Source organism: Elephas maximus, chromosome 24 (assembly GCF_024166365.1).
Source record: "Elephas maximus indicus isolate mEleMax1 chromosome 24, mEleMax1 primary haplotype, whole genome shotgun sequence".
In the NCBI taxonomy this organism is placed as follows: Eukaryota; Metazoa; Chordata; class Mammalia; order Proboscidea; family Elephantidae; genus Elephas; species Elephas maximus.
The window spans coordinates 1,582,106-1,607,943 of record NC_064842.1 but is presented as its reverse complement, the minus strand read 5'-3'; the positions used below and the strand labels follow the sequence as shown (position 1 = coordinate 1,607,943).

Genomic DNA, 25,838 nt, shown 5'->3' with positions numbered 1-25,838 from the left:
AGAAAATTTTAAAAGCAGCCAGGGAGAAAAGAAAGGTTTCCTTCAAGGGAGAATCAATAAGAATATGTTCTGACTACTCAGCAGAAACCATGCAGGCAAGAAGGGAATGGGACGACATATACAGAACACTGAAGGAGAAGAACTGCCAACCAAGGATCATATATCCAGCAAAACTCTCTCTGAAATATGAAGGCGAAATTAAGATATTTACAGACAAACACAAGTTTAGAGAATTTGCAAAAACCAAACCAAAGCTACAAGAAATACTAAAGGATATTGTTTGGTCAGAGAACCAATAATATCAGATATCAGCACAACACAAGGTCACAAAACAGAACGTCCTGATATCAACTCAAATAGGGAAATCACAAAAACAAACAAATTAAGATTAATTAAAAAAAAAATACACATAACAGGGAATCATGGAAGTCAATAGGTAAAAGATCACAATAATCAAAAAGAGGGACTAAATACAGGAGGCATTGAACTGCCATATGGAGAGTGATACAAGGCGATATAGAACAATACAAGTTAGGTTTTTACTTAGAAAAATAGGGGTATATAATGAGGTAACCACAAAAAGGTATAACAACTCTATAACTCAAGACAAAAACCAAGAAAAACGTAACGACTCAACTAACATAAAGTCAAACACTATGAAAGTGAGGATCTCACAATTTACTAAGAAAAACGCCTCAGCACAAAAAAGTATGTGGAAAAATGAAATTGTCAACAACACACATAAAAAGGCATCAAAATGACAGCACTAAAAACTTATTTATCTATAATTACCCTGAATGTAAATGGACTAAATGCACCAATAAAGAGACAGAGAGTCACAGACTGGATAAAGAAACACGATCCATCTATATGCTGCCTACAAGAGACACACCTTAGACTTAGAGACACAAACAAACTAAAACTCAAAGGATGGAAAAAAGTATATCAAGCAAACAATAAGCAAAAAAGAAGAGGAGTAGCAATATTAATTTCTGACAAAATAGACTTTAGACTTAAATCCACCACAAAGGATAAAGAAGGACACTATATAATGATAAAAGGGACAATTGATCAGGAAGACATAACCATATTAAATATTTACGCACCCAATGACAGGGCTGCAAGATATATAAATCAAATTTTAACAGAACTGAAAAGCGAGATAGATACCTCCACAATTATAGTAGGAGACTTCAACACACCCCTTTCGGAGAAGGACAGGACATCCAGTAAGAAGCTCAACAGAGACACGGAAGATCTAATCACAACAATCAACCAACTTGATCTCATTGACTTATACAGAACTCTCCACCCAACTGCTGCAAAATATACTTTTTTTTCTAGCGCACATGGAACATTCTCTAGAATAGACCACATATTAGGTCATAAAACAAACCTTTGCAGAGTCCAAAACATCGAAATATTACAAAGCATCTTCTCAGACCACAAGGCAATAAAACTAGAGATCAATAACAGAAGAACGAGGGAAAAGAAATCAAATACTTGGAAAATGAACAATACCCTCCTGAAAAAAGACTGGGTTATAGAAGACATCAAGGAGGGAATAAGGAAATTCATAGAAAGCAACGAGAATGAAAATACTTCCTATCAAAACCTCTGGGACACAGCAAAAGCAGTGCTCAGAGGTCAATTTATATCAATAAATGCACACATACAAAAAGAGGAAAGAGCCAAAATCAGAGAACTGTCCCTACAACTTGAACAAATAGAAAGTGAGCAACAAAAGAATCCATCAGGCACCAGAAGAAAACAAATAATAAAAATTAGAGCTGAACTAAATGAATTAGAGAACAGAAAAACAATTGAAAGAATTAACAAAGCCAAAAGCTGGTTCTTTGAAAAAATTAACAAAATTGATAAACCATTGGCTAGACTGACTAAAGAAATACAGGAAAGGAAACAAATAACCCGAATAAGAAATGAGAAGGACCACATCACAACAGAACCAAATGAAATTAAAAGAATCATTTCAGATTATTATGAAAAATTGTACTCTAACAAATTTGAAAACCTAGAAGAAATGGATGAATTCCTTGAAAAACACTACCTACCTAAACTAACACATTCAGAAGCAGAACAACTAAATAGACCCATAACAAAAAAAGAGATTGAAACGGTAATCAAAAAACTCCCAACAAAAAAAAGTCCTGGCCCGGACGGCTTCACTGCAGAGTTCTACCAAATTTTCAGAGAAGAGTTAACACCACTACTACTAAAGGTATTCCAAAGCATAGAAAATGACGGAATACTACCCAACTCATTCTATGAAGCCACCATCTCCCTGATACCAAAACCAGGTAAAGACATTACAAAAAAAGAAAATTATAGACCTATATCCCTCATGAACATTGATGCAAAAATCCTCAACAAAATTCTAGCCAATAGAATCCAACAACACATCAAAAAAATAATTCACCCTGATCAAGTGGGATTTATACCAGGTATGCAAGGCTGGTTTAATATCAGAAAAACCATTAATGTAATCCATCACATAAATAAAACAAAAGACAAAAACCACATGATCTTATCAATTGATGCAGAAAAGGCATTTGACAAAGTCCAACACCCATTTATGATAAAAACTCTTACCAAAATAGGAATTGAAGGAAAATTCCTCAACATAATAAAGGGCATCTATGCAAAGCCAACAGCCAATATCACTCTAAATGGAGAGAACCTGAAAGCATTTCCCTTGAGAACGGGAACCAGACAAGGGTGCCCTTTATCACCGCTCTTATTCAACATCGTGTTGGAAGTCTTAGCCAGGGCAATCAGGCTAGACAAAGAAATAAAAGGTATCCGGATTGGCAAGGAAGAAGTAAAGTTATCACTATTTGCAGATGACATGATTATATACACAGAAAACCCTAAGGAATCCTCCAGAAAACTACTGAAACTAATAGAAGAGTTTGGCAGAGTCTCAGGTTATAAAATAAACATACAAAAATCACTTGGATTCCTCTACATCAACAAAAAGAACACCGAAGAGGAAATAACCAAATCAATACCATTCACGGTAGCCCCCAAGAAGATAAGATACTTAGGAATAAATCTTACCAAGGATGTAAAAGACCTATACAAAGAAAACTACAAAGCTCTACTACAAGAAATTCAAAAGGACATACTTAAGTGGAAAAACATACCTTGCTCATGGATAGGAAGACTTAACATAGTAAAAATGTCTATTCTACCAAAAGCCATCTATACATTTAACGCACTTCCGATCCAAATTCCAATGTCATATTTTAAGGGGATAGAGAAACAAATCACCAATTTCATATGGAAGGGAAAAAAGCCCCGGATAAGCAAAGCACTACTGAAAAAGAAGAAGAAAGTGGGAGGCCTCACCTTACCTGACTTCAGAACCTATTATACAGCCACAGTAGTCAAAACAGCCTGGTATTGGTACAACAACAGACACATAGACCAATGGAACAGAATTGAGAACCCAGACATAGATCCATCCACGTATGAGCAGCTGATATTTGACAAAGGACCAGTGTCAATTAACTGGGGAAAAGACAGCCTTTTTAACAAATGGTGCTGGCATAACTGGATATCCATTTGCAAAAAAATGAAACAGGACCCATACCTCACACCATGCACAAAAACTAACTCCAAGTGGATCAAAGACCTAAACATAAAGACTAAAACGATAAAGATCATGGAAGAAAAAATTGGGACAACCCTAGGAGCCCTAATACAAGGTATAAACAGAATACAAAACATTACCAAAAATGATGAAGAGAAACCCGATAACTGGGAGCTCCTAAAAATCAAACACCTATGCTCATCTAAAGACTTCACCAAAAGAGTAAAAAGACCACCTACAGATTGGGAAAGAATTTTCAGCTATGACATCTCCGACCAGCGCCTGATCTCTAAAATCTACATGATTCTGTCAAAACTCAACCACAAAAAGACAAACAACCCAATCAAGAAGTGGGCAAAGGATATGAACACACATTTCTCTAAAGAAGATATTCAGGCAGCCAACAGATACATGAGAAAATGCTCTCGATCATTAGCCATTAGAGAAATGCAAATTAAAACTACGATGAGATTCCATCTCACACCAGCAAGGCTGGCATTAATCCAAAAAACACAAAATAATAAATGTTGGAGAGGCTGCGGAGAGATTGGAACTCTCATACACTGCTGGTGGGAATGTAAAATGGTACAACCACTTTGGAAATCTATCTGGCGTTATCTTAAACAGTTAGAAATAGAACTACCATACAACCCAGAAATCCCACTCCTCGGAATATACCCTAGAGATACAAGAGCCTTCATACAAACAGATATATGCACACCCATGTTTATTGCAGCTCTGTTTACAATAGCAAAAAGTTGGAAGCAACCAAGGTGTCCATCAACGGATGAATGGGTAAATAAATTGTGGTATATTCACACAATGGAATACTACGCATCGATAAAGAACAGTGACGAATCTCTGAAACATTTCATAACATGGAGGAACCTGGAAGGCATTATGCTGAGCGAAATGAGTCAGAGGCAAAAGGACAAATACTGTATAAGACCACTATTATAAGATCTTGAGAAATAGTAAACCTGAGAAGAACACATACTTTTGTGGTTACGAGGGGGGGAGGGAGGGAGGGTGGGAGAGGGTTTTTTTATTGATTAATCAGTAGATAAGAACTGCTTTAGGTGAAGGGAAAGACAACACTCAATACATGGAAGGTCAGCTCAATTGGACTGGACCAAAAGCAAAGAAGTTTCCGGGATAAAATGAATGCTTCAAAGCTCAGCGGAGCAAGCGCGGGGGTCTGGGGAACATGGTTTGCGGGGACTTCTAAGTCAATTGGCAAAATAATTCTATTATGAAATCATTCTGCATCCCACTTTGAAATGTGGCGTCTGGGGTCTTAAATGCTAACAAGCAGCCATCTAAGATGCAGCAATTGGTCTCAACCCACCTGGAGCAAAGGAAAATGAAGAACACCAAGCCCACATGACAACTAAGAGCCCAAGAGACAGAAAGGGCCACATGAACCAGAGACCTACATCATCCTGAGACCAGAAGAACTAGTTGGTGCCCGGCCACAATCGATGACTGCCCTGACAGGGAGCTCAGCAGAGGACCCCTGAGGGAGCAGGAGAGCAGTGGGATGCAGACCCCAAATTCTCATAAGAAGACCAAACTTAATGGTCTGACTGAGACTGGAGGAGTCCCGGCGGTCATGCTCTCCAGACCTTCTGTTGGCACAGGACGGGAGCCATCCCTGAAGACAACTCATCAGACATGAAAGGGACTGGTCAGCGGGTGGGAGAGAGATGCTGATGAAGAGTGAGCTAATTGTATCAGGTGTACACTTGAGATTGTGTTGGCAACTCTTGTCTGGAGGGGGGATGGGAGGATAGAGAGAGAGGGAAGCCGGCAGGATTGTCAGGAAAGGAGAGACTGAAAGGGCTGACTCAAGACGGGGAGAGTAGGTGGGAGTGGGGAGTGAGATGTATGTAAACTTATATGTGACAGACTGATTGGATTTGTAAACGTTCACTTGAAGCTTAATAAAAGTTATTATAAAAAAAAAAAAAAGATAAAAAAAAAAAAAAAAAAAAAAAAAAAAACTTAACATGCCTCTGACCTGGCAGTCCCTGTGGACACATGTAAAATGGATCCAAACAGGAATCATCATAAAACCAATGGCTCTCATTCCGTGCATAAATCTTTTGCCAGGTAGGACAGTTAGGCTTTCACATGCTCTGGACTCTTGGGGCTAAGGGAAGAGCCTTACATTGTAGTATGCTCAACTTTGGCTGGAGATTGACAGCAAAGATAACGAATCAGATGAAAGTGTCCCCTTCCTCTGCTTTATGAGTGGCCAGATTCCTGTCTCTTGGTCACTCACTCTATGCTAACTGGCCTCTGGGGAGAGTTTATATGCTCATAGGGGAACTGCCATCTTGCTCAGTGACAGCAATTAATAGATATTTGAATCAGAGAGGAAGAGAGACAAGGTTGGGCCAGGGCCAGGGGTCAGGGGTGGTGATCAGCTTAGGGTGAGGGTTGGGAGGCCACATAAGAAAGGTCCGAAGCCATCCTGCCCCTTAAAAGGACAAACCTGTGCTGAAACCATCTTTAGGACTAAAACGGGAGAGTAGAGTTGGCCAAGGAAGAGGATAAGCCTGGGGGTATTTCAGATGCCACCATCCATTGGTGGTAACCACACTTTCTGCTGGGCTCAAAAGACTATAAAATTTTAGAAAAGCTCACAAATTCTAACAACTCCATTTTATGGGTAAGAAAAGCCCAGAAAGATTACATGGCATGCCGAAGCTCATACAGCTCATACACAGCTGAGCTGGTTCCAGAACCCAGGTGTCCTACTTGTAGGTCCAGAGCTCCTTCCACGCTGCCCAGTTTCAGGACAGCTTTCCTCTCATGCTGTCTGGAGCTTCTCCCCCATTTGTGTGCACAAGTGACTGTGCCTAGAGTAACAGCAATGGGCTGACACCCACAGTGGGTCCTTTTCCACAGGACCTGTCTCCTGAGTGAGGAGCAGTCCTTTTGGAGATCACTGTCTAGGTCCAATGCCAAGCCCAGGACACAGCTTTGTCCCCAAGGGTCAGGATAGCCCCAGGAGAGTGTGAGTTTGGCCTTGAGTTGGGGAGGAGAAAATATTACTCACGATTTGTCTCGTCTGCCGAGCCGTCTCGGAGGGCTTGCCTGTCTCCTTCGTGGGGACAGGGATTTTCCCCGGCTTCTCACTTGGGTAGGAGAGTGGGCACTTGCAGGTTTCAGGATCTGAAGGAGATAGAAGGAGTCACCACACCAGTTCCCAAAGGAGCCCCACCCTCATGTCTTCCTGTAACACAGCCCCGGCCCATTCACCATCCCATAGTTTAGAAGGCATGGACCAGAAAGGCTTCTAAAGGAGGAGGCCCAAGACAGAGGTGCTCCTCTCTCATTCTGCACTGGCAGGAAGCAGGGTGCCACTTTCCAGAGAGTACTATGGATGATCACATCCCTGCCCCCCTTTGCAGGCCAGAGAGGGACGCAGAGCCCTGTGCATCAAACCCCTGGGGCTATGTCTAGTGCTTGCAAGTTCCTCTCCTCCTGAAGGCACTGTCCCATCTACACGTCTCCAGAAACCAGCTTATTTCTCCTCCAAATCTCCCATTCACACACATGCACAGAGTGGTCAATTTATCAAGAGTCTCCACTCAAGGCCCCACAGAGGGACAATGACAAGTCCTCAGGTGCTAATCCTAACCAAGCCTGAAGTCAGCATAATCCTTTTCTCCTCAGTGTATGCATAAGCCTTCTCCCAGGGACTCCATGGTCCCGGAGGGACAGGACAAGGGGGCATCATGTCACCTTGGAAATGACACTGGTAGAGACAAGGGTTTACGAGCATAGACTTCATGGGGCCAGCACACTGAATGTGCCTTGCTTGTTATTATGACACCAGATCAGAACTTCACACCAAAGGGCTTTGCGACTCACAAAGCAATGCCGCGCTGCCACGTGACTCTACATCCTGTAAAGTGAGGCGACCTGAGACTCTCCTGGCTTTAGCACTGAAAAGTTCGTGTCCTGGGAAACCCCTCTGTTGTGGGAAAATTGGGATGGCTGGTCACCCTATTATAAGGTCAAAACAGAATAAAACTAGAGCTTCATTATAAAATTACTAAGATTTTGGATTTGATTTCATTAAGAAATTGCAGGCCAAGACACTGCTCTAACACTGGTTTTAGCTCTGATTTTTTAAACACAGCAGCAGTTGTGAGGGTGGTGCAGGACCAAGCAGGGTTTTGTTCAGTTGTACGTAGGGTCACTACGAGTTGAAACCAACTCAACAGCACCGAACAATGACATGTACAGAAAGAGATTTTACTTGTCACATCAAACAGCGGCAAATGACTTATCTTTTTGTCTTATTAGGGTGGCCAGTGACCATTTCAGATACAAGGGGCACGTGGCAAGAGGTGGGGAGGGAGGGAGGAGGGGGAGAGAGAGGACACGTGGGGAAGGAGCCTTCTTGGATCGCCCCTTTGTCTTTCCTGCTGTTGTCTGCCTCAGAGTCAATTCCGACTCAGCGACCTTATGGGACAGAGTAGAACTGCACCATAGGGTTTTTTTGGCTGTAATCTTTACAGAAGCAGATCACTAGGTCTTTCTCCCACAAAGCCGCTGATGGGTTCGAACTGCCGAACTTTAGGGTTGGCAGCCAAGCGCTTTAACCTCTGCGCCACCAGGACTCATGTCTTCCCTGCACCTACCTTCATTCTCATGTCCCTCGCGTATTTCTCCAGCTCCTTCCTTATGTCAGCCCTCAACATCTTTGAGACGTTGAGGACCAGCTGCTTCCACTCAATAGGCTGGAAGCTATGAGGCTCATGGGGGACATACAGCCCAATCTTGACCTTCTTGACCGTGTGCAGGTATTTCTTGTAGGAGTCTTCAAAGTCAAAGACGAGGTCACTCAGCGTCCGAAAGGTCAACGGCTTGTCCATCAGCTCAGCCCTTCGGCTCATGCCCAGGGAGCCATAGCAGCCATTGCAGTAAATTCCCAGCACAACGTGGTGAAAGTAGTTTCCTGAGAAATAGGTTTTAAAGCTGATGGGGAATCGCTCAATGGAAGGCTGCCCGTTGGTTAAGTATCTTAGATGATCTGAGTCAAGGAAGAGAAAGGAGGCCTTGAAAATTCACAAGCTTTGGCCTCCCAGGAAAGGAAACTGGCCCACAGGGGTCAGTGAGTCCATTCTTCTGGCTCAAAGCGGGCCACGTCTTACCTTTCCAGGCTAATTCTCTTAAAAAAGATTTACTTGATATTTTCAAGTACTTATTCTATGGTGCGTATCAAAGCCAACTTAATATGCGACATGGAGAAAACTTGTCATTCTCTTTAGTGATTAAGTAAATGCAAAACAGAACAACAACAAGGTACCCTTTCCTCCCGTGGGTTTCTACAGGGGATGAGGAGCTGCAGCGAAACCTATGAGAGCCGGAAATCAATGGGGCTTGCAAGTTTTCTGCCTTTGGCAGGGTACAGTCTCACTACTTTTCTACCACTCTCTATTAGTGGAAAATATGTTAGCTATGGAAAATAATAAAACCGTCTCCGACAGGTTTAAGCCTTACACACGTTCTGGCTTTTGCAAGTTTTACTCTATTAAACTTTTTTGCAGTCAGAATGATATGGTCAGACCTTGTTAGAACATTAAACCTGGGTGCTAGGATGTTGAGGGGCAGACCAGGAACTGGAGGCCATTGCAATGGTCCAGGTGAGAAACGAAAACCAGAATCAAGGCAGAGGCAATGGAGAGACAAAGACCAGTCAGACTGGTTGGTTATCTGGATGCCAACAGAAGAACAGGAAGACAGCAGAATGGGTGGGATCTCCACCTCGTGAGCTCCTTTACTCAGCCCTGGCACAGCCACGCCAGCAGCCTCAGACACCACATAGAAAGTTGCCGCCCGCACCCAAAGCTCAAGGCTCCACTCAGTCCCCACCATCTTGGCATCGCACGTGGGCGCTCTCCAATTACTGGCACATCTGGATATAGTAACCCAGGCTCTTACTGTGACCTTCGTTTTGGTCCAGCAACTGCACAGGGCATAGCCCCCCTAACTCCATGCACTGAACTATGAACAAGAAGCATCACAACCTCGAGTCATCCAGAAGCCCCAAGACAGCCTGCTAGGCCATGTTGTTGTTGTTAGCTGGTGTCGACTCGGCCCCTGACTCATGGCAGCACCACGTGTTACAGAGTAGGACTGTCCTGTAAGGTCTTCTCAGCTATAATCTTTATGGAAGCAGATCGCCAGGGCTTTCTCCCGAGGTGCCTCTACCAGCCCTTAGGTTAGCCTAGGTTAGTAAAAAAAGGTTAGTAGTCAGGTGCAAATCATTCGTGCCACCCAGGGACCCTTTAGTGGCCCCTGTACCCAGCTTGGAGCCCTGGTGGTGCAGTGGAAAAGAGCTCAGCTGCTATCCAAGAGGTCAGCAGTTAAAATCCACCAGCTACTCCTTGGAAACCCTATGGGGCAGTTCTACTCTGTCCTATAGGGTCGCTATGAGTCAGAATCAACTCAACAGAAATGAGTTTGGTTTGGTTTAGACCCAGCTTTTCTGGAAACCAAACCAAATCTGTTGTCATTGAGTTGATTCCAACTCACAGGACAGAGCAGAACTGCCCCATAAGGTTTCCAAGGAGCGGCTAGTGGATTCGAACTGCCGACTTTTTGGTTAGCAGCCGAGCTCTTAACCACTGTACCTCCAGGACTCCAGGGGCTAACCCAAGTACACCTACAAGAAAGACGCTGATGGACCCCAGCACTGAGGCCGGCCTGTCCTGTGCCTGCAGTTTAATCACAGATGGCTCCTCACTGTAAAAACGTCGACAGGCTTCTCTTCCCTTCATCAGGCGAGACGGTCTGGCAAGAAAGTGTGAAATCACATCCTTGAGTTCTCTTACATGAATTCTTGCCTGCTTTCTGGGGCGAGTTCTCTGGGGCTGGAATAAGGGCATTCCTTAGTTGCTTAAGTCAGCATAACAAACACTTACTAAGCGAGTATCTACTGTGCCAGACACCCTGCCAGGTAGCACTGTGGTGTGGGAGGTGACAAAGGCAGCCCTTCTCTGCGACAGCTGAGTCTGGTGGGAGACGGGCTCAAAATGAAGACGGGAGACACAATGGGTGTGTAGTGTAGGGGGCAGGCCCGGCAATCTCTGGGAGGACAGTGGAGGGCCTGGCGAGGTGACACCAGGATTGGTTTTCCCAGACAAGTAGAGGTCAGCCAGGACGACAAGTGGGAGTGGGGAGGGGACCACAGAGACCAGCAGTCCATCGAGTCACGCATCTCTGATCTCTGGGATTTTTTTTTTTTTTATAGTGATCACAAAGGCTTGGGACCTGGGGCAACCGGGAATGGGGTTGCGGGGACAAGGAGTGTAGATTAGGGCAGGGAAGCAGCCTGAGCTTTTCCAGGGAAGGGCGAGAAGCAGTGTCCCAAGCTCCTGGGAGATCTGGGGATATGCCTAACATACCTCTAATGGCGCTGTTGCTTTAATAAACCATAGTCCTTCAGTACCATGATTCAGCCCACCAGGGAGGCCCCCAAAACAGCTGCCATGATGCAGAAGGTAAGGTGGGACCAAAGATCTGTATAGACAGCACGTGTGAGAGGGTCTGCAGCACGCTTGTGAGGGTCCACACCACACATGTGAGAGCGTATGCAGCACGTGTGTGAGGCAGTCCGTAGCTCACGTGTGATAATGTACGCAGCACGCGTGTGAGAGGGTCCGCAGCACACATGTGAGAGGGTCCACAGCACGTGTGTGACAACTAACACGGCACGCATGTGAGAGGGTCCACAGCACGTGTGTGATAATGTACACAGCACACATGTGAGAGGGTCCACAGTGCACGTGTGAGAGCGTATGCAGCACATGTGTGAGACGGTCTGCAGCACACGTGACAATGTATGCAGCATGCGTGTGAGAGGGTCCACAGCACGTGTGACAACATACACAGCACACGTGAGAGGGTCCACGACATGCGTGAGAGGGTCCGCAGCACATGTAAGAGAGCGTACACAGGCCCTCAAGCTGGGTAAAAAGAAGCGGCTCTCTGCTGAGGAATCCTCATCTCTGAGCTAAAGTCAAAAAAGAAAAAGCAAAGAAGGATGAGCCAATGGGTAGAGGCTTCTCAGCAGGAACCAGGTTCACCTGTGTCAAAGCTGTCAGGCAGCACTCGTTTTGTGACCTGCCAAAGGGCCTATGGGACACAGGCGGAGTACCCAGGTCAAATCTTTCACCATCCCTGCTTGGAAAACAGGCCACAGGGATGCTGACACCAAGCAAAGGGGAGAGACAAAGATACTATAACTTTTAGAATTCAGGTCTGCGTCTGTTGTCTCTGTCCAAGAGCCAGATTTCCCTGAGATCAGCCGTGTGGGCTGACCTTCTCCACCCCCCCAAGCCACTTTCTGAAATGTCACATCAGTGTCACACCATTAGGGACAAATGAGAACCAAGAGCATTCCCTTCTCCTCTGATTCGGCCAGGCCCACAGGCTGGTCACAGGGCTAGCCCTGACAACCAAAAAGTTAAGGCAATTCCAGGAACCTGATGCTTGGGTTTAATAAAACCGTGCAGGGACGAGGCCAACAGATAAGATGGCCTATATACCCAGGTCACTCAGGGATCCACCAGCCCACAGAGACTGACGTTTACACACGCACCCCGTGAATGGCCTGGCCTCATTTCTCCCTCATTGGTACCCACCGCCAAATCCCTGGCCAATTGTTCACCCCCATTAAACTTGCAGGAGGTTCTGCTGAGCAGCTGTAGCTGGCTCCTGCCACTAAAAGGCTGGCCCCCCACTCCTAGCCATCTGCTACCGTCACCACCACCCCCCACCGCCAGTCCTGCTCCCCTGCTGGGCTCCCCAGGCGATGTTCATCTCCTTTGTGGGGATGGGGGGTCAGTAGGCAGGAGAGCTGGGGAGGGGCCTCAATAAAGCTCAAGTGTCCATTTTTCAAATGTCAGCCACGGCACCTGTGGACAATCTTGTTTCAGAACAGGTCTGCAGGTGCTCTGCAGACGACAGGGAGGCTTGGAAATGCCCCTTCCTACGCAAGTGTCCAGAGACCAGGAGGCAGACTAGACCAGCTTAGACACTGGTGCTGCAGTGGTGGGATTCTCGCCTTCCATGCAGGTTCAGCTCCTGGCCAATGCACCTCATGCACGGCCAGCGCACCTCACGCACGGCCAGCGCACCTCACGCACAGCCATCGCCCGTCTGTAACTGGACGCTTGTGTGTTGCTATGATGCTGAACAGGTTTTAGCAGAGCTTCACACTAAGACAGGCTAGGAAGAAAGACCAAAACTCAGCCCATGAAAACCCTCTGGATTATAATGGTCCCATTTGCAATCAATCGTGGGGATGGCGCAGCATCAGGCAACGTTTAGTTCTGTTGTGCTTGGGTCACCATGAGCCAGGGCTGACTTGACAGCAGCTAACAACTGTTCCCAAGAGACCCACCCATTTCTCTGTCTCTCTTCCCTCTCCTGGTTTTCCTCCTACCTCTTCTGACGCCCTTCTTGGTCACGTTCATGGGCTCTCTGACCAAAAAATATTGGGCTTTCCTTTATGTTTTTATCTTCTCACTCCTTGAACAGCAACTAAAACCAGAAGAGCCAGTTGTCGTCGAGCTGATTCCAACTCGTGGCGACCCCACATGGGTCAGAGTAGAATTGTGCTCCATCGGGTTTTCAGTGGCTGATTTTTTGGAAGTAGGTCGCCAGGCCTTCCTTTTGAGGAACCTCTGGGTGGGTTAGAACTGCCTACCTTTCAGTTAGTAGTTGAGCACAAACTGCTTGCGCCACCCAGGGGCTTGAACAGCAACTACCACCCCCTAAACGTTATGGCTCCCAAACTTGTATTTTCAGTGTAGATCTTCCTCCTGAGTGCTACACTCCAGTGCCCCACCCCAACATCCCGCCCACTAAAAAGCCCACTGCCGTCGAGTCGATTCCGACTCATAGCAACCCTACAGGACTGAGTAGAACTACCCAATAGAATTTCCAAGGAGCACCTGGCAGATTTGAACTGCCGGTCTCTTTGGTTAGCACTTAACCACTATGCCACCAGGGTTTCCTTAACATCCCACAGGCACCTCAAATTCAACACGTCCAAATCTGAACTCATCCCCCCATAAATCTGGTCTTCCCCTTGAAGTCCTTACCTCATACTTGGACTAAATCACTCACCCACTGAATTTTCCAGAAACATGGACTCATTGCTTAGCTCTCCTCTAATTCCTCACATTTAGTCAGTCCGTGACTATTGTTGATGGTTGCTCCCCTTTCCTGCATTTTTACCGCTGCTCTCTTAGTTCACATCTGCCCTGAGGTACCTCACCTCTCTGTCACTCTCATCCCTCCAACCCATCCTCCAAAGACCGCTGCCTGATCCAGGAACCTTTATTCCTCTTTTCTCTTCATCTCCTGCATCCACCTGGCCTCCAAGTCCTGTTAATTCTATCTCCCTGGTATCTCTTGAAACCATTCCCACTGCCAGGGCCTTGGTTCAAGCATCACCATTTCTGTCATGTAAGAGTTCTACTCTGTCACTTGGGGTCGCTACAGTCAGAACCACTCAAAGACACCTAACAACAACAAGCACCGCTAACTGGCTTTGTAGACTTCAGTCCCAGGTTCTCCTTAACATCTGCCCTAAGAGCCACCTACCCAAGTGCACACCTAGCCGTGTCATCCTCTGCTTCAAAGCTGGGCTTTTCAAGGCCTTTTGGAAAAAGGCCACACCTCCTAGCACATCACTCAAGAACCTAGCTGGTTTTACCTGGAACCACCTCTCAAGTTCATATCTTGTATCCCTTTCACATAGATTCTTCCAGCCACCCACCACTCGTCTGTCAGTTTGTCATACTGTGGTGGCTTACGTATTGCTGTGATGTTGGAAGCTATGCCACCGGAATTTCACATACCAGCCGGATCACCCATGATAGACAGGTTTTAGCTGAGCTTCTAGACTAAGAGAGACTAAGAGGGACCTGGCAGTCTACTTCTGAAAATATTGGCCAGTGAAAACCTTATGAATGGTAGCAAAACACTGCTTGCTGAAAGTGAAGAGGACATGAAGCACTTAGTAATAAAGATCAAAGACTATAGCCTTTAGTATGGATTACATTTAACATAAAGAAAACAAAAATCCTCACAACCGGATCAATAAGCAACACCATGATAAACAGAGAAAAGGTCGAAGCTGTCAAGGATTTCATTTTACTTGGATCCACAATCAACGCCAATGGAAGCAGCAGTCAAGAAATCAAAAGACACATTGCACTGGGCAAATCTGCTGTAAAAGACCTCTTTGAAGTGTTGAAAAGCAAAGATGTCACCATGAGGACTAAGGTACGCCTGACGCAAGCCATGGTATTTTCAATCACCTCATATGCATGTGAAAGCTGGACAATGAATAAGGAAGACCAAAGAAGAATTGATACCTTTGAATTATGGTGTTGGCAAAAAATACTGAATATACCATGGACTGCCAGAAGAACGAACAAATCTGTCATGGAAGAAGTACAGCCAGAATGCTCTTGGAAGCGAGGATGGTAAGACTTCATCTCATGTACTTTGGATATGTTATCAGGAGGGACCAGTCCCTAGAGAAGGACATCATGCTTGGTAAGGTCAGCAAAAGAAACGGAAGACCCTCAAAGAGACGGACTGACACAGTGGCTGCAACAATGTGCTCAACATAGCAACCATTATGAGGATTAAACAGGACAGTGCTTTGTTCTGTTGTACATAGGGTCGCTATGAACTGGAACCAACTCGACAGCACCTAACAACAAATTCCAGTCATCCACCCCAGGGGACTTAGAATCTCTTTGCTCTTCTACCTGATCACATTCTATTGCCATCATCTCTAATAAGTTAGTGCCACACAAGTTTTTTGGCTGCGGAGCCAGAAGTCTGGTGGAAAATGGAAAAGAAAGTGTAGGAGACCAGTCCTTTGTTTAAGCTCTGTGTTCCATAAGGCGAGGACTCAAAACTGGTGGGAGTCCCCAGTCACACCACTATTTGGTCTCCCCCACAATGCACACCTACAATTTTCCCTGGAGACAGGTTTGGATACCAGCCCTCTCAGCCCTGAACCCGTTTCTCCTTGAGTGTCTTTCCTGTTGCGATGTCAGATTAACGCAAGAAATAATCACAAGCTGTCTTTACTCCTCTAAGTCAGAATTCTTCTCGTGACTAGTGAACCTGCAGGGTCACTGGCCTGGAATCTGGCCCTGCTGGAGACTGCAGCTAACAGGCCAGACTGAGGATGCTTCAGGAGCCAAGCTTTGGTTCAGCTCCAGATGCTAGAAGTTAAAGAGAAGCCAGGGAAGCTTGAAACTTTTCTCCAAGGAGACAATGGACATCATCACCATGACTCTAGGATGGAAAGGCACAGCCAGCCCCCACAGTGAGGCCGCCATTTTAGGACCACACAAGACTTAAAGGATACATGCCCAGGATGACAGCTTCAAGGCATTTGATAGGCAAGGACTCTCGGGTCATTTCTTTTGCTGTTTCCATTAACCTGTAGGATAGAGCACAGCAAAGGATTTCAATTTCAGGACTGCTTTAATCTTGTAGTCAGTCTGTCAGCCAGTCCACCTGTATGCCTGACCTCACACACAGCACCATGCAGGAATATGGAGGGGGAGAGGAGAACTTGCCTTGTAGGGGGGCTCCAAAACACATCTGCACTTCGCATAACTAAAATCCTAAATTCTCCATGCCCCTCACCAGGAGTGAGGTCCAGAGGTTAGTGCTAAATTTCCACAGCCCCCTGCCACTGCTCCAGGACAGGGGGCCTTTCCAAAAGCTTATACTGGAGCAAGGAAAGGAGGTTCACACCAAACATATCACAAGCCGCCCCCTCCACTTGAAGAGTCTTCACCACTGAACTTGGTGGTCAGAGTGGCCAAGTCCACCTCCAACCTACCCCCACCCTTTAGAGACTAGTCTAGTGTGCACTGGAAGACAGGGATAGAGGGTGGGAGAGGGAGGTGGCAGCTCTCAGCCCAAAGACCATGCACCACTTACCCACTCAGCGGTCTCATTTTCCTAATTTCAAAGAACTGGGTCCCTGTGTGATTGTATCTGTGAGAAGTCAGTCAAGGGAAAGTGACAGGAAGCTCCAAAGGCCCAATGATCCAGCATTCTCACTGCCCAACTGGATAAAAAAGCGGGCTTTCCAGGGGTCCAGTAGCCAAAAGGCAGACAACAGCCTCTAACTCTTCACCACTTGTCCTGGAAATCTAATTTCTAACTTAAATCCCCTAACACCTTGTACCTTTGTAATGGCTCTTTCTGATTAGCTTTATATTCCTAGTTAGTTGATACATGTCTTAATTCACCTACTAGGGTATAAGCTGCTGGAAGGTTGGGGCCATTCCTTTATCATCTTTACATCACCCATAAAGCCTGGCGCAAGTTTGACGTACATTGGTTAGCAAATATTATTAAAATAAATCAGTAATGAGTGGGTGGATGGGTGGATGGAAGGAAGAATAGAACAAGGGATGGATAAGTGGGAAGGATGGATGGACGGACGGACGGACGGATGCGTGGATGGATGCATGGATGCATGGATGCATGGATGGATGCATGGATGGATGGATGCATGGATGGATGGATGCATGGATGGATGGATGCATGGATGAGTGGATGGGAGGGAAGGGGCAGAAAGGAAGGATAAGTGGCCGTAGGTTCTCTTGGCAGAGCCAGACAGCAGCAGAGCTTACTGTGGAGACATCACTTGTATTTCCTGCCTGGACTAACACTGGACATGATAAAATCTGGGAATCGGATACGATTTTCCATGAGCTGGGATTCAGCTGGCTGCCCAGGTCTCAAGGAATGGCAGGCTGTACTAGGTCATCCACAAGGAGATCAACGATTCCTCGATGTTGTAATCTCTGAGACTGGATTTTAAGTTTTCTGAGCCTAAAGAAAAGTTGCTTTGTATATTTCCCTCTCCTGCCTCAAACAAAATCCTACAGAAAAACTGCATGCTGGGAAGGTGGAACTGAACCATGAACTTGTATGCGTGGAGCTACTGCAACCCAGACAGGGGGCATGAGGGTAGATCTGTGCCCCACAGTGGGAAATACAGCCGCAGAAGGGGGTGATGAGTTCCTGGAGGTCTCGCACATGCTCCTGAGGAGGGCTGGGATCCCTCCCCTGGCATCAACATTCTTGGCCACTCAGACATGGGCATACACAAGGACACCTGGGGAGCTTGTTACTGCAGATTTTGGGCTCCACCCTCAGAGACTGATTTCAGGCCATGGTTCTGAACTCTGGTTACCATTCAGAGTCTCCCCACCTCAGACTACTGATTGGAAGTTCCAGGTGAGGGCCGGGTGATGATTCTAACAAGCTTATCAGTTTTGGAGTTACTAACCTGGGTCATAAGAATAACCATTAATGATACAGGTCTTCCCAGCTCTTAAAAAATTTGATATGCCAAACTCTAGAGGTCAAACAAGAGCCCCACTGGCACAGTGGTTAAGCACTTGGCTGCTCACCAAAAGGTCGGTGGTTCAAACCCACCAGCCACTCCTCAAGAGAAAGATGTGGCGGTAAAGATTACAGCCTCAGAAACCCTATGGGGCAGTTTTACTCTGTCCTATAAGGTTGCTATGAATCAGAATCTAAATGGCAGCGGGTTTGGTTTTTGTTTTTAGAGATAAACCAGAAAAATGAAGGACTAAGTATTCTCATTGTGAAGTGATTTTTTTTTTTTTTTTTTTAACTTTATCAAAGATTTCATTCAAGCAGGGGGGTTCCTGGTACATTTAGAATAGAATTCAATTGGCAAAAATTTAGTTTTATGCTCAACTTTCCCTCCATTTACACACAAGCAGGTCCCGGATTTCAAACGAGTTCCGCTCCTAAGTCTGCCTTTAAGTTGAGTTTGTACCTATGACAGAGCAGTTAAGTACGGTTTGTACCTAACTTCTGTTAGCCAAATGTTTTTCTTAGTAAATAGTATACAGTGTGGAGTCCTGGTGGCACGGTGGTTAAGAACTCGGTTGCTAACCACAAGGTCAGCAGTTTCAATCTGCCCGCTGCCCCGTGGAAACCCTATGGGGCAGCTCTACTCTGCCGTATAGAGGTTTATGAGTCAGAATTGATTTGACGGCGGCAGGGTTTTTTTCTTTTTTTAGTTTTATATAGTGTACTTTTCTGTGCATAAAAAACATTAAAGAAACACTCCCAAGCCAAACCCTAGGGTTTTCAATGGCTGATTTTCAGAAGTATATCACCAGGCCTTTCTTCCGGGGCACCGCTGGGTGGACTCAAACCTCCAACATTTCAGTTAGCAGCTGAGTATGTCAACCAGAGGAAAAAACCAAACCCATTGCCATCAAGTTGATTCCGGCTCATAACGACTCTGTAAGACTGAGTAGAACTGCCCCATAAGGTTTCCAAGGTTGTCATCTTTAGGGAAGCCTCCTCTAAACGTTCAGTTCACAGTAAGACACCCACTGAATCCGAGTTCACTCTCAGAAGGATTCTCCCCATCTGGACAGCTGACATCTCCTTCCAGAACCCCATGCAAGATCAGCCCTCCTCCTGGCCACTGCTCTGAGCTGTCGGAGGGAAAGGCAGGTTTTGTCTTTCACAACCCCCCTGCCAGCTGAGCACACCTAAAGTCAGGGCTGGCCCTAAGCAGTCTCCGTACCCTGTCACCATGTCCAGGACAAGGCAGTAGGCAGCCCGGAGGAACTAGATTGAGTCTGGTCAGAAGGTAGGAGAGAGTCCACACTCTGCTTTCCTTGTGTGGTGGCTCTGATGGCCAGGTGACCAGGCGTAAAATCCCAGCAGCCTGCTGGCGCTTTCTCTTCTCCAGCCCACTCTGTAGTCTATGATCTAGATCACTGACCACCATAACGGGTCAGAGAAAAGAAAAACAAAAGAGCAGATACTTCAGGGCGACCGTTACAACTGGGCCGAGGATGTGCTCCACGGTCCATGGCAGCTTGAGCAGGCGTTATGTGAAGCACATGCAAACATGCTCCTGGTTGTGGACGGAACCGCGTTCCCCAGAAATGTGTGCTACTGTAAATCCTAGCCTCTATGCTGTGGTTAGAATCCCATTTGGAAGTGGGTTGTCTTTGTTATGTTAAAGGCAGAATTAGTGTAGGGTGCCTCTTGAATCAAACTCTTTTGAGATATAAAAGAGATAGACACAGGGGAAGAGAGATGCCAAGCCACATGAAGATTGCCCAGGAGCAAAAGCTCAAAGAGACAAGGACCCTCCTCCAGAGCCAACAGAGAGAGAAAGCTCTCCCCTGAGCTGGCTCCCCGAATTGGGCTTCTGGCCTCCTAAACTGTGAGAAAATAAACTTCTGTTTGTTAAAGCCACCCATTTACGGTGTTTCTGTTATAGCAGCGCGAGGTAACTAAGGGAGCCCTGGTGGCACAGTGGTTAAGTGCACAGCTATTAACCAAAAAGGTCAGTAGTTCGAATCCACCAGCCACTCCTTGGAAACCCTATGGGGCAGTGCTACTCTGTCCTGTAGGGTTGCTCTGAGTCAGAATCAACTCAATGGCAACAGATTTTTTTTTTTTTTTTTTTACAGATAAATAAGACATCCCTATAAATGCATTCCTGGACAAACTCATTCTCTAAAATCTCTGCCCAGATAACCCTTGTGAAGACCGAGCCCTAGATGGAAGTGGGGAGCCACTCTAATTTCTGTTACCTTCTGGAATATTCTTTTGACAGGAGTTTGTGCTTCTGAGCCACATGGACTCCCCCTGTGGGGTCCACATGGACTCCCTCTTTGGGACCACATGGAATCTCCCTGCGGGGCCCACACAGAATGCCCCCTGTGGGGTGCCAGCTGGGGGGTCAGCACCAGCACCACCAGGCCTTCCCCAGGCTGGAGCTGTCCGCCTTCCCCAGGCTGGAGCTGTCCGCCTTCCCCAGGCTGGAGCTGTCCGCCTCACCCTGGTGGCTGGTGCTCCACTTTCCCTAGAAGATCTTCTCCAGATTTCACTGGGATGGGAAGATGCCATGCAGGGAAACTCAGGATCCAAGAAGCGGAAACTGCGAAGCTAATCATGTAATCTCTCCAGCACATTGAGCAGCAATTGGCATTACTCCTGCCTGGTAATATGCAGCCTTATGGAGGAGGTGCTGGTGTTCCGCCCTTCAGGGAAGGCTCAAAAATCTCCAAGAGAGATTCTTGCCCACAGCACTGAGAGGAGGGCCTCCTTCAGGGCTGTGGAACATTAGTCTGATGGCTCCTGAAATCCCTTCTGCCTCCAGGCCGGGTTTGGACAGACAAAGAGAAATCAAGCCAGTGTGCCTGGGGGCTGGCAGGACAGCCTAAGTTTTGTGTCTTTATGGGGGAAGGGCAGAGGCCAGAGGGGTCTGATCTCCTGGACAAGGCACTGGGGGCTTGGGGAGGGGCAGCTGCCCTCAGCAGGGAGTCTGATCCTGGTTTAGCTCAGAAAAGGGCTCACCAACTTCCTTGGGACAAATGACTGTCCCTCTCACATCAACCCTGTCTGCCCAGCTGACTCCTAGCCCTGAAGAAATAACCACAAGTGGCAAGTGGACCACCTGTCTCTGCAGTCTCGTTCTTACAGTGTTTCCGGGGGAGGTGAAGGGGGTGGTGTCAGAACAGATCTAATCCTGATTGCAAACAATATGGGGACAACAAAGAATGGGACAAAAAGCTTGGCTGCTCTGAACCCAGCCTGGCCCACAGGATTCCTCAGGTCTTCTTCAGGCTCAAGTGGGAACAAAGCCTCATCCCAGAACTCTATCCATTCATGCCGACCTGAGCAAGGCCATCAGCCTATGTCATCTGGGAAGCCAACGGCAGTCTCAAGAGGGCCTCTTATAGATCTAGGGGTGGTCTGAGAAGAAAGTAATATAGTGAGAGAGAAAAGACAGGGAAGAGAAGAATAGGAGGGAAGAGGAGGAAAGAAAGATAGTAGAGAAAGAGAGGAAGAGGAAAAGAAAGATGGCAGAGAGGAAGGAGGTAGAGAAAAAGGAGAAATCAGCAAACAGAGGAGCCCAGGGAGGAAAAAGGCCAGGACGGGGAAAGGGAGGGGGAATGAGAAGCCAGAGGGGCTGAAGGTGGGTCACCACCACTGACTTACAGCCCCTTAGCACCCTTGTCCTAAGCCTGTCTGAAGGGAGAAAGGTCAGGTCACTGCAATTAAATCCCCTGTTATCAGTCTTTCTAGACTTTCCTGAAGAAGGCCGGTGGCACAACAGTTAAGCACAAGGCTGCTAATGAAAAGGTTGGTGGTTCTAACCCACTCAATGGCTCCATGGGAGAGACCTGGTAATCTGCTCCTGAAAAGACTGTTGTGGTTGTTGTTGTGTGCCGTCAAATCAATTCCAACTCATAGCGACCCTATGGATAGAGTAGGACTGCCCCATAAGGTTTCCAGGGAGTGGCTGGTAGACTTGAACTGCCAACCTTTTGGTTAGCAGCCTGAGCTCTTAACCACTTCGCCACGAGGGTTCCCCTGAAAAGATTACAGCCTAGAAAACCCTACATGGGATTGGCAAAAATTCGACAGCACCCAACAACAGGCTCTCTCATGGGGATCCCTTCAAATCTGGCTTCACCAACCTTGGGGAGCATTTGCTGGGACAGACGTGCTGCCAGGCTGGGGATCATCATCCCAATTCCCTTGCTGGGTCTGCTCAGATGCTGGTTAGAAGGATACTGTAGTGTCTTCATGTAATTCTGGATCGCCTGGAGCCAGTCTGGGATCGTCATCGACAGCCTGTAGTTTGGGACTTGGGGTATTGAAGGCTGCAGAGAAAAAGAGGGAGGGATCTTTTAATAAGGAGCTGCTCTGGAGTCTAGCCTTAAGGGGCAGACACAGGGCTCAGACCTCCTGAGAGCTGGGAACAGATGGCCACCATGTCGTGGTCAGCTGTTCAGGGGGTACCTCCTCCACAAGGCCTTCACTGAAATCCCCCCTCTCTGAATTCCTTCTACACATACTTAGCTCTGGGTCGTATGGGTTCTCTATGGCCTCCGGGTGTTGTGAGTGTGCGTACAGCTTATTTGCCCTATGGCAGCCTAAGTGCCTCCTCGAAGTCAAGGACCATGTCCTATAATGTTCATCACCACGCCCAGCCCAGGATGGACAAAGAGGTCTCCATGAATCCTCACTGACTAATAACTCACTCATACAGTGTACGTGCTCTACTCCAGGACATGGCTTACCCAGAATACAAGGTGCCCTGGAGAAGTGCAAGATGTTGCTACTGGCTCCATTTCTTCTCAACACTCCTTTCCCCTCCAACAGCCACTGCACCCCTCCACCTGCTACCTGCCCAAGTGGGATTAGGAAAGATTGCTCTTGGGCCTTAACCCTTCCCAGACAAGCGCAGCTCCTCTGACCTGTGCGAACCGTCCCCCCGTCCATCTCTCATGGCAGCCCAGTGAGTGCTGCCTTTTGGTCAACACTCACCAGTGTCTGCAACTGAAGCTTGATCCCTGCTGGGAAGAGAGAGGACTGGAAGGGGGGAGAGGCGCCTCTTCTCAGGAATTTTCTAAGAACCCACTCAGCTGTGAGCAACTCTGCAAAGGAAGCCAAGTGCAAATAGAGCCAAGGGGACTTTAAGTCACTCCTGGGAGGCAAGGGATGCCAGCCAGGCATGCTTTTTGCTTTATTTCCACTTATTTCCAGTCTTCTCAGCCTCCGCCTCTCTGGTGGAGTGGGACTGTTGGTGAAAAAGAAACTCAGCTCATGTGGGCCAGGGGCTCTGGCAGCGGCAGCACAGCTTCTGGGAAGAGGACAGAGGGGGTTCCTCCAGGCTTAGGCTGCTCAGGAGGAGCTGACGGGGCTGCAGGACAGATTAGCTCCATTCTGGGAGAAAAGAACAGAAGAGGGGCCCTAGGGATTTAGAGCTTAGCTGACAGGAGGAGAAGCTGCTGGTGCAGGGACTCAGGACAGCCCTGCGGTGGGACCTGGAGGCCTGGCTGGGCACCAGACCCAAGGCTGCTGAGGACACTCCCTTCCCATGGCTCCCTCCAGGCTCTCTAGGCTCAAGTCCCCAGTGACACAGGAGGGTACCCCCTCGGGACGCAGCCATGGGCAAACAGCTCTTTCCACACCTTGGCGCATTTGGCTGCATTAGGTAAAAGGCTCCCTGGCACTGCTTTTTTCTCCGCGCCTCGGGTTTTTTTTCTGGTCTCGCAGCTTTGAAATTTCCTACCCCACAGCAACTGTCCCTTCCGCCTTAAGAAAACTAGTCACGCTTCCTACTTCACAGCCAAGGCGCGTGCGTGCGTGCGTGTGAGTGCGTGAGAGACAGAGACAGAAGAGCGCACGCGTGCAGCAGTGTCCTGCGAACTACATTTTGTTGACATCTCCGCTGACATAAACCGTATTCCCATCTTGGAGAGTCATTTTGGGGAGCAAGAAGGTTCCGTTCCAATTCAGACATTTGTTCCCGTGACCCTGCCCCACACCCACAAAATACGAAGTGTGTTGTGTTTTCACCCCAACACACACTAGGGATGTCCAGCTTATCCTTGTCTTTTGTGGTAACATCTAATGATCTGCCCGCACCTGGAATTCTTGTAGGATTGTGCTAGAGAGTTCACACAGAAGTGAGGAGAGAAGGGGAGAGGGGAACACACTCTCCAGCATCTCCTGTGTCCCAACCTCTATGCCAGGTATAAAAAGGACAGGAAAGTGGCCAGGAGGAGAGACGTTATACAGTTTATTAAGAGCATATTCCACACAGAAAAGTGCTGCCTGCACCTATTTAACAGAAAAGCTGGTGTGTGCGGGAAAATATCCCCGAGATCCCCAGTTACCTAAGAGATCCCCAGAAGGTAGCCAGGGCGATTTGGTTCTGCTGTGCTGTGGGGACAGACCACCAAATTAATTCCACTCCCCCAAGCCTAACAGAGCCCATGAGAGCCGGGTGGTGGACCGGGAGGCAGGCGGCAGCTGATGCTCAGAATAGCAGCCCAGTGGTGCCCCAGGGCTTTTAAAAACAGCTGCAGGGTTACCTCAGCCCAGCTGTGAGGACTGCAGGGGCTACAGCCACACTTCCTCCCCTGAGAGGACAAATGGACATATTCCACAAACCCAGCTGGGAAGCTGCAGTGGTGGGAGGAGGAGCCCAGATTGTTCAAGGGACAATGTCATCCAGTTCCTCCTCACCCTGAGGTCAGGGGACAGCTGGATGGGGCTCAGACTCAGGGTCAGCCTCCAGCCAGCACCTCAGGCTGCTGTGTCAGAAAATGAGCCATAAACCAGGTGGGCTCCCCGGCGTGTAATTTCAAGACAGACACAACTAGGTTCAAATCCCTACTTGGCCATGGACTAGCTGTGGACTCTGGTCAAGCTGCATGGCCTCTCCAAGCCTCAGTTTTTTAAGATCACCTACTTTGGACCTTCTAAGTTGGCTCCAAGGATTACACGACCTAACATTTGTATAGCAGCAGCTTTGGGCTTGACACACAGTGCTGCTTGAGGGTTAGCTGCATGGCTGTTATTCATCAGCAAAGGTTTCGGGGACCTGGAAGGGGAAGCCTGAATGGTTTACACTTTTCTGGAACTGGAAAACAGAGCCAGCTGTGGCCCGACTCCCTGGACACTCAGCTCAGGAGCTTCATGTCATGAAGGGGTCTTTTCACCCTAATGGAAGAGGATGAAAACATTCACCCCCTGCCCCGGGAACATGTGATGACAAGGAGCTGATATCCTTCACTGGGGAGAACTCACACGAAGTGGTAAGAAAACTCTTCAGACCTCAAGGTCGGGGGTGGTGGGGGGGAGGGATGACCATGAAAAGGCAATTCACAAAACAGGAAATGCAAATGGTGAATAAATATTTGGAATAAAATGTCCAAGCTCACTAATAATTTATGAAAGCCATTGCAAAATGTCATTTTCACCTGTCCAATTAGCAAAGATATTCTGAAACGGGGGTACCCAAAGCTGGTGAGGGTGCTCTCAGATGGTACTGATGGGAATGGAAATTGGCATAAGCTTTCTATGCAAAGCCCCAGGCACGTCCCTTTCCCTCCCCGACTAGGATCCCGGAGTCCCTCCTGATGGTATGTTCCTGCCCCACTTCATCAATTACGACCTGAAGCTCCAACTCAACTCCCCTCAAGCTTCCCACCTCCTGTTTCCTGCCACTACCACCCTCAAGCCCCAGCCCAGCTAGAGAGGTAGAACCTAGAGGAACCTGATCAAAACCAGCCTATTCCCAGAGTCCCATGGTCTGGAGGTCGGGGACCTGGGAGGC

General features: G+C 47.4%; 1 protein-coding gene across 4 annotated transcripts in view; it reads right to left on the bottom strand.

The window, feature by feature from the left end:
* VASH2 (vasohibin 2) overlaps positions 1-25,838 on the bottom strand; it is a 50,583-nt gene that overhangs the window by 20,662 nt on the left and 4,083 nt on the right. For 2 of the 4 annotated variants that reach the window (XM_049868361.1, XM_049868362.1), the window contains exons 2-6: positions 22,283-22,371; positions 16,622-16,678; positions 16,038-16,112; positions 8,272-8,653; positions 6,678-6,793 (exon numbers count right to left, since the gene is read on the bottom strand). In XM_049868361.1, the coding sequence (XP_049724318.1) occupies positions 6,678-6,793; positions 8,272-8,653; positions 16,038-16,112; positions 16,622-16,678; positions 22,283-22,371 (719 nt within the window). The remainder of the gene's footprint in view (positions 1-6,677; positions 6,794-8,271; positions 8,654-16,037; positions 16,113-16,621; positions 16,679-22,282; positions 22,372-25,838) is intronic. The other 2 variants (XM_049868363.1, XM_049868364.1) reach the window with 1 other exon arrangement.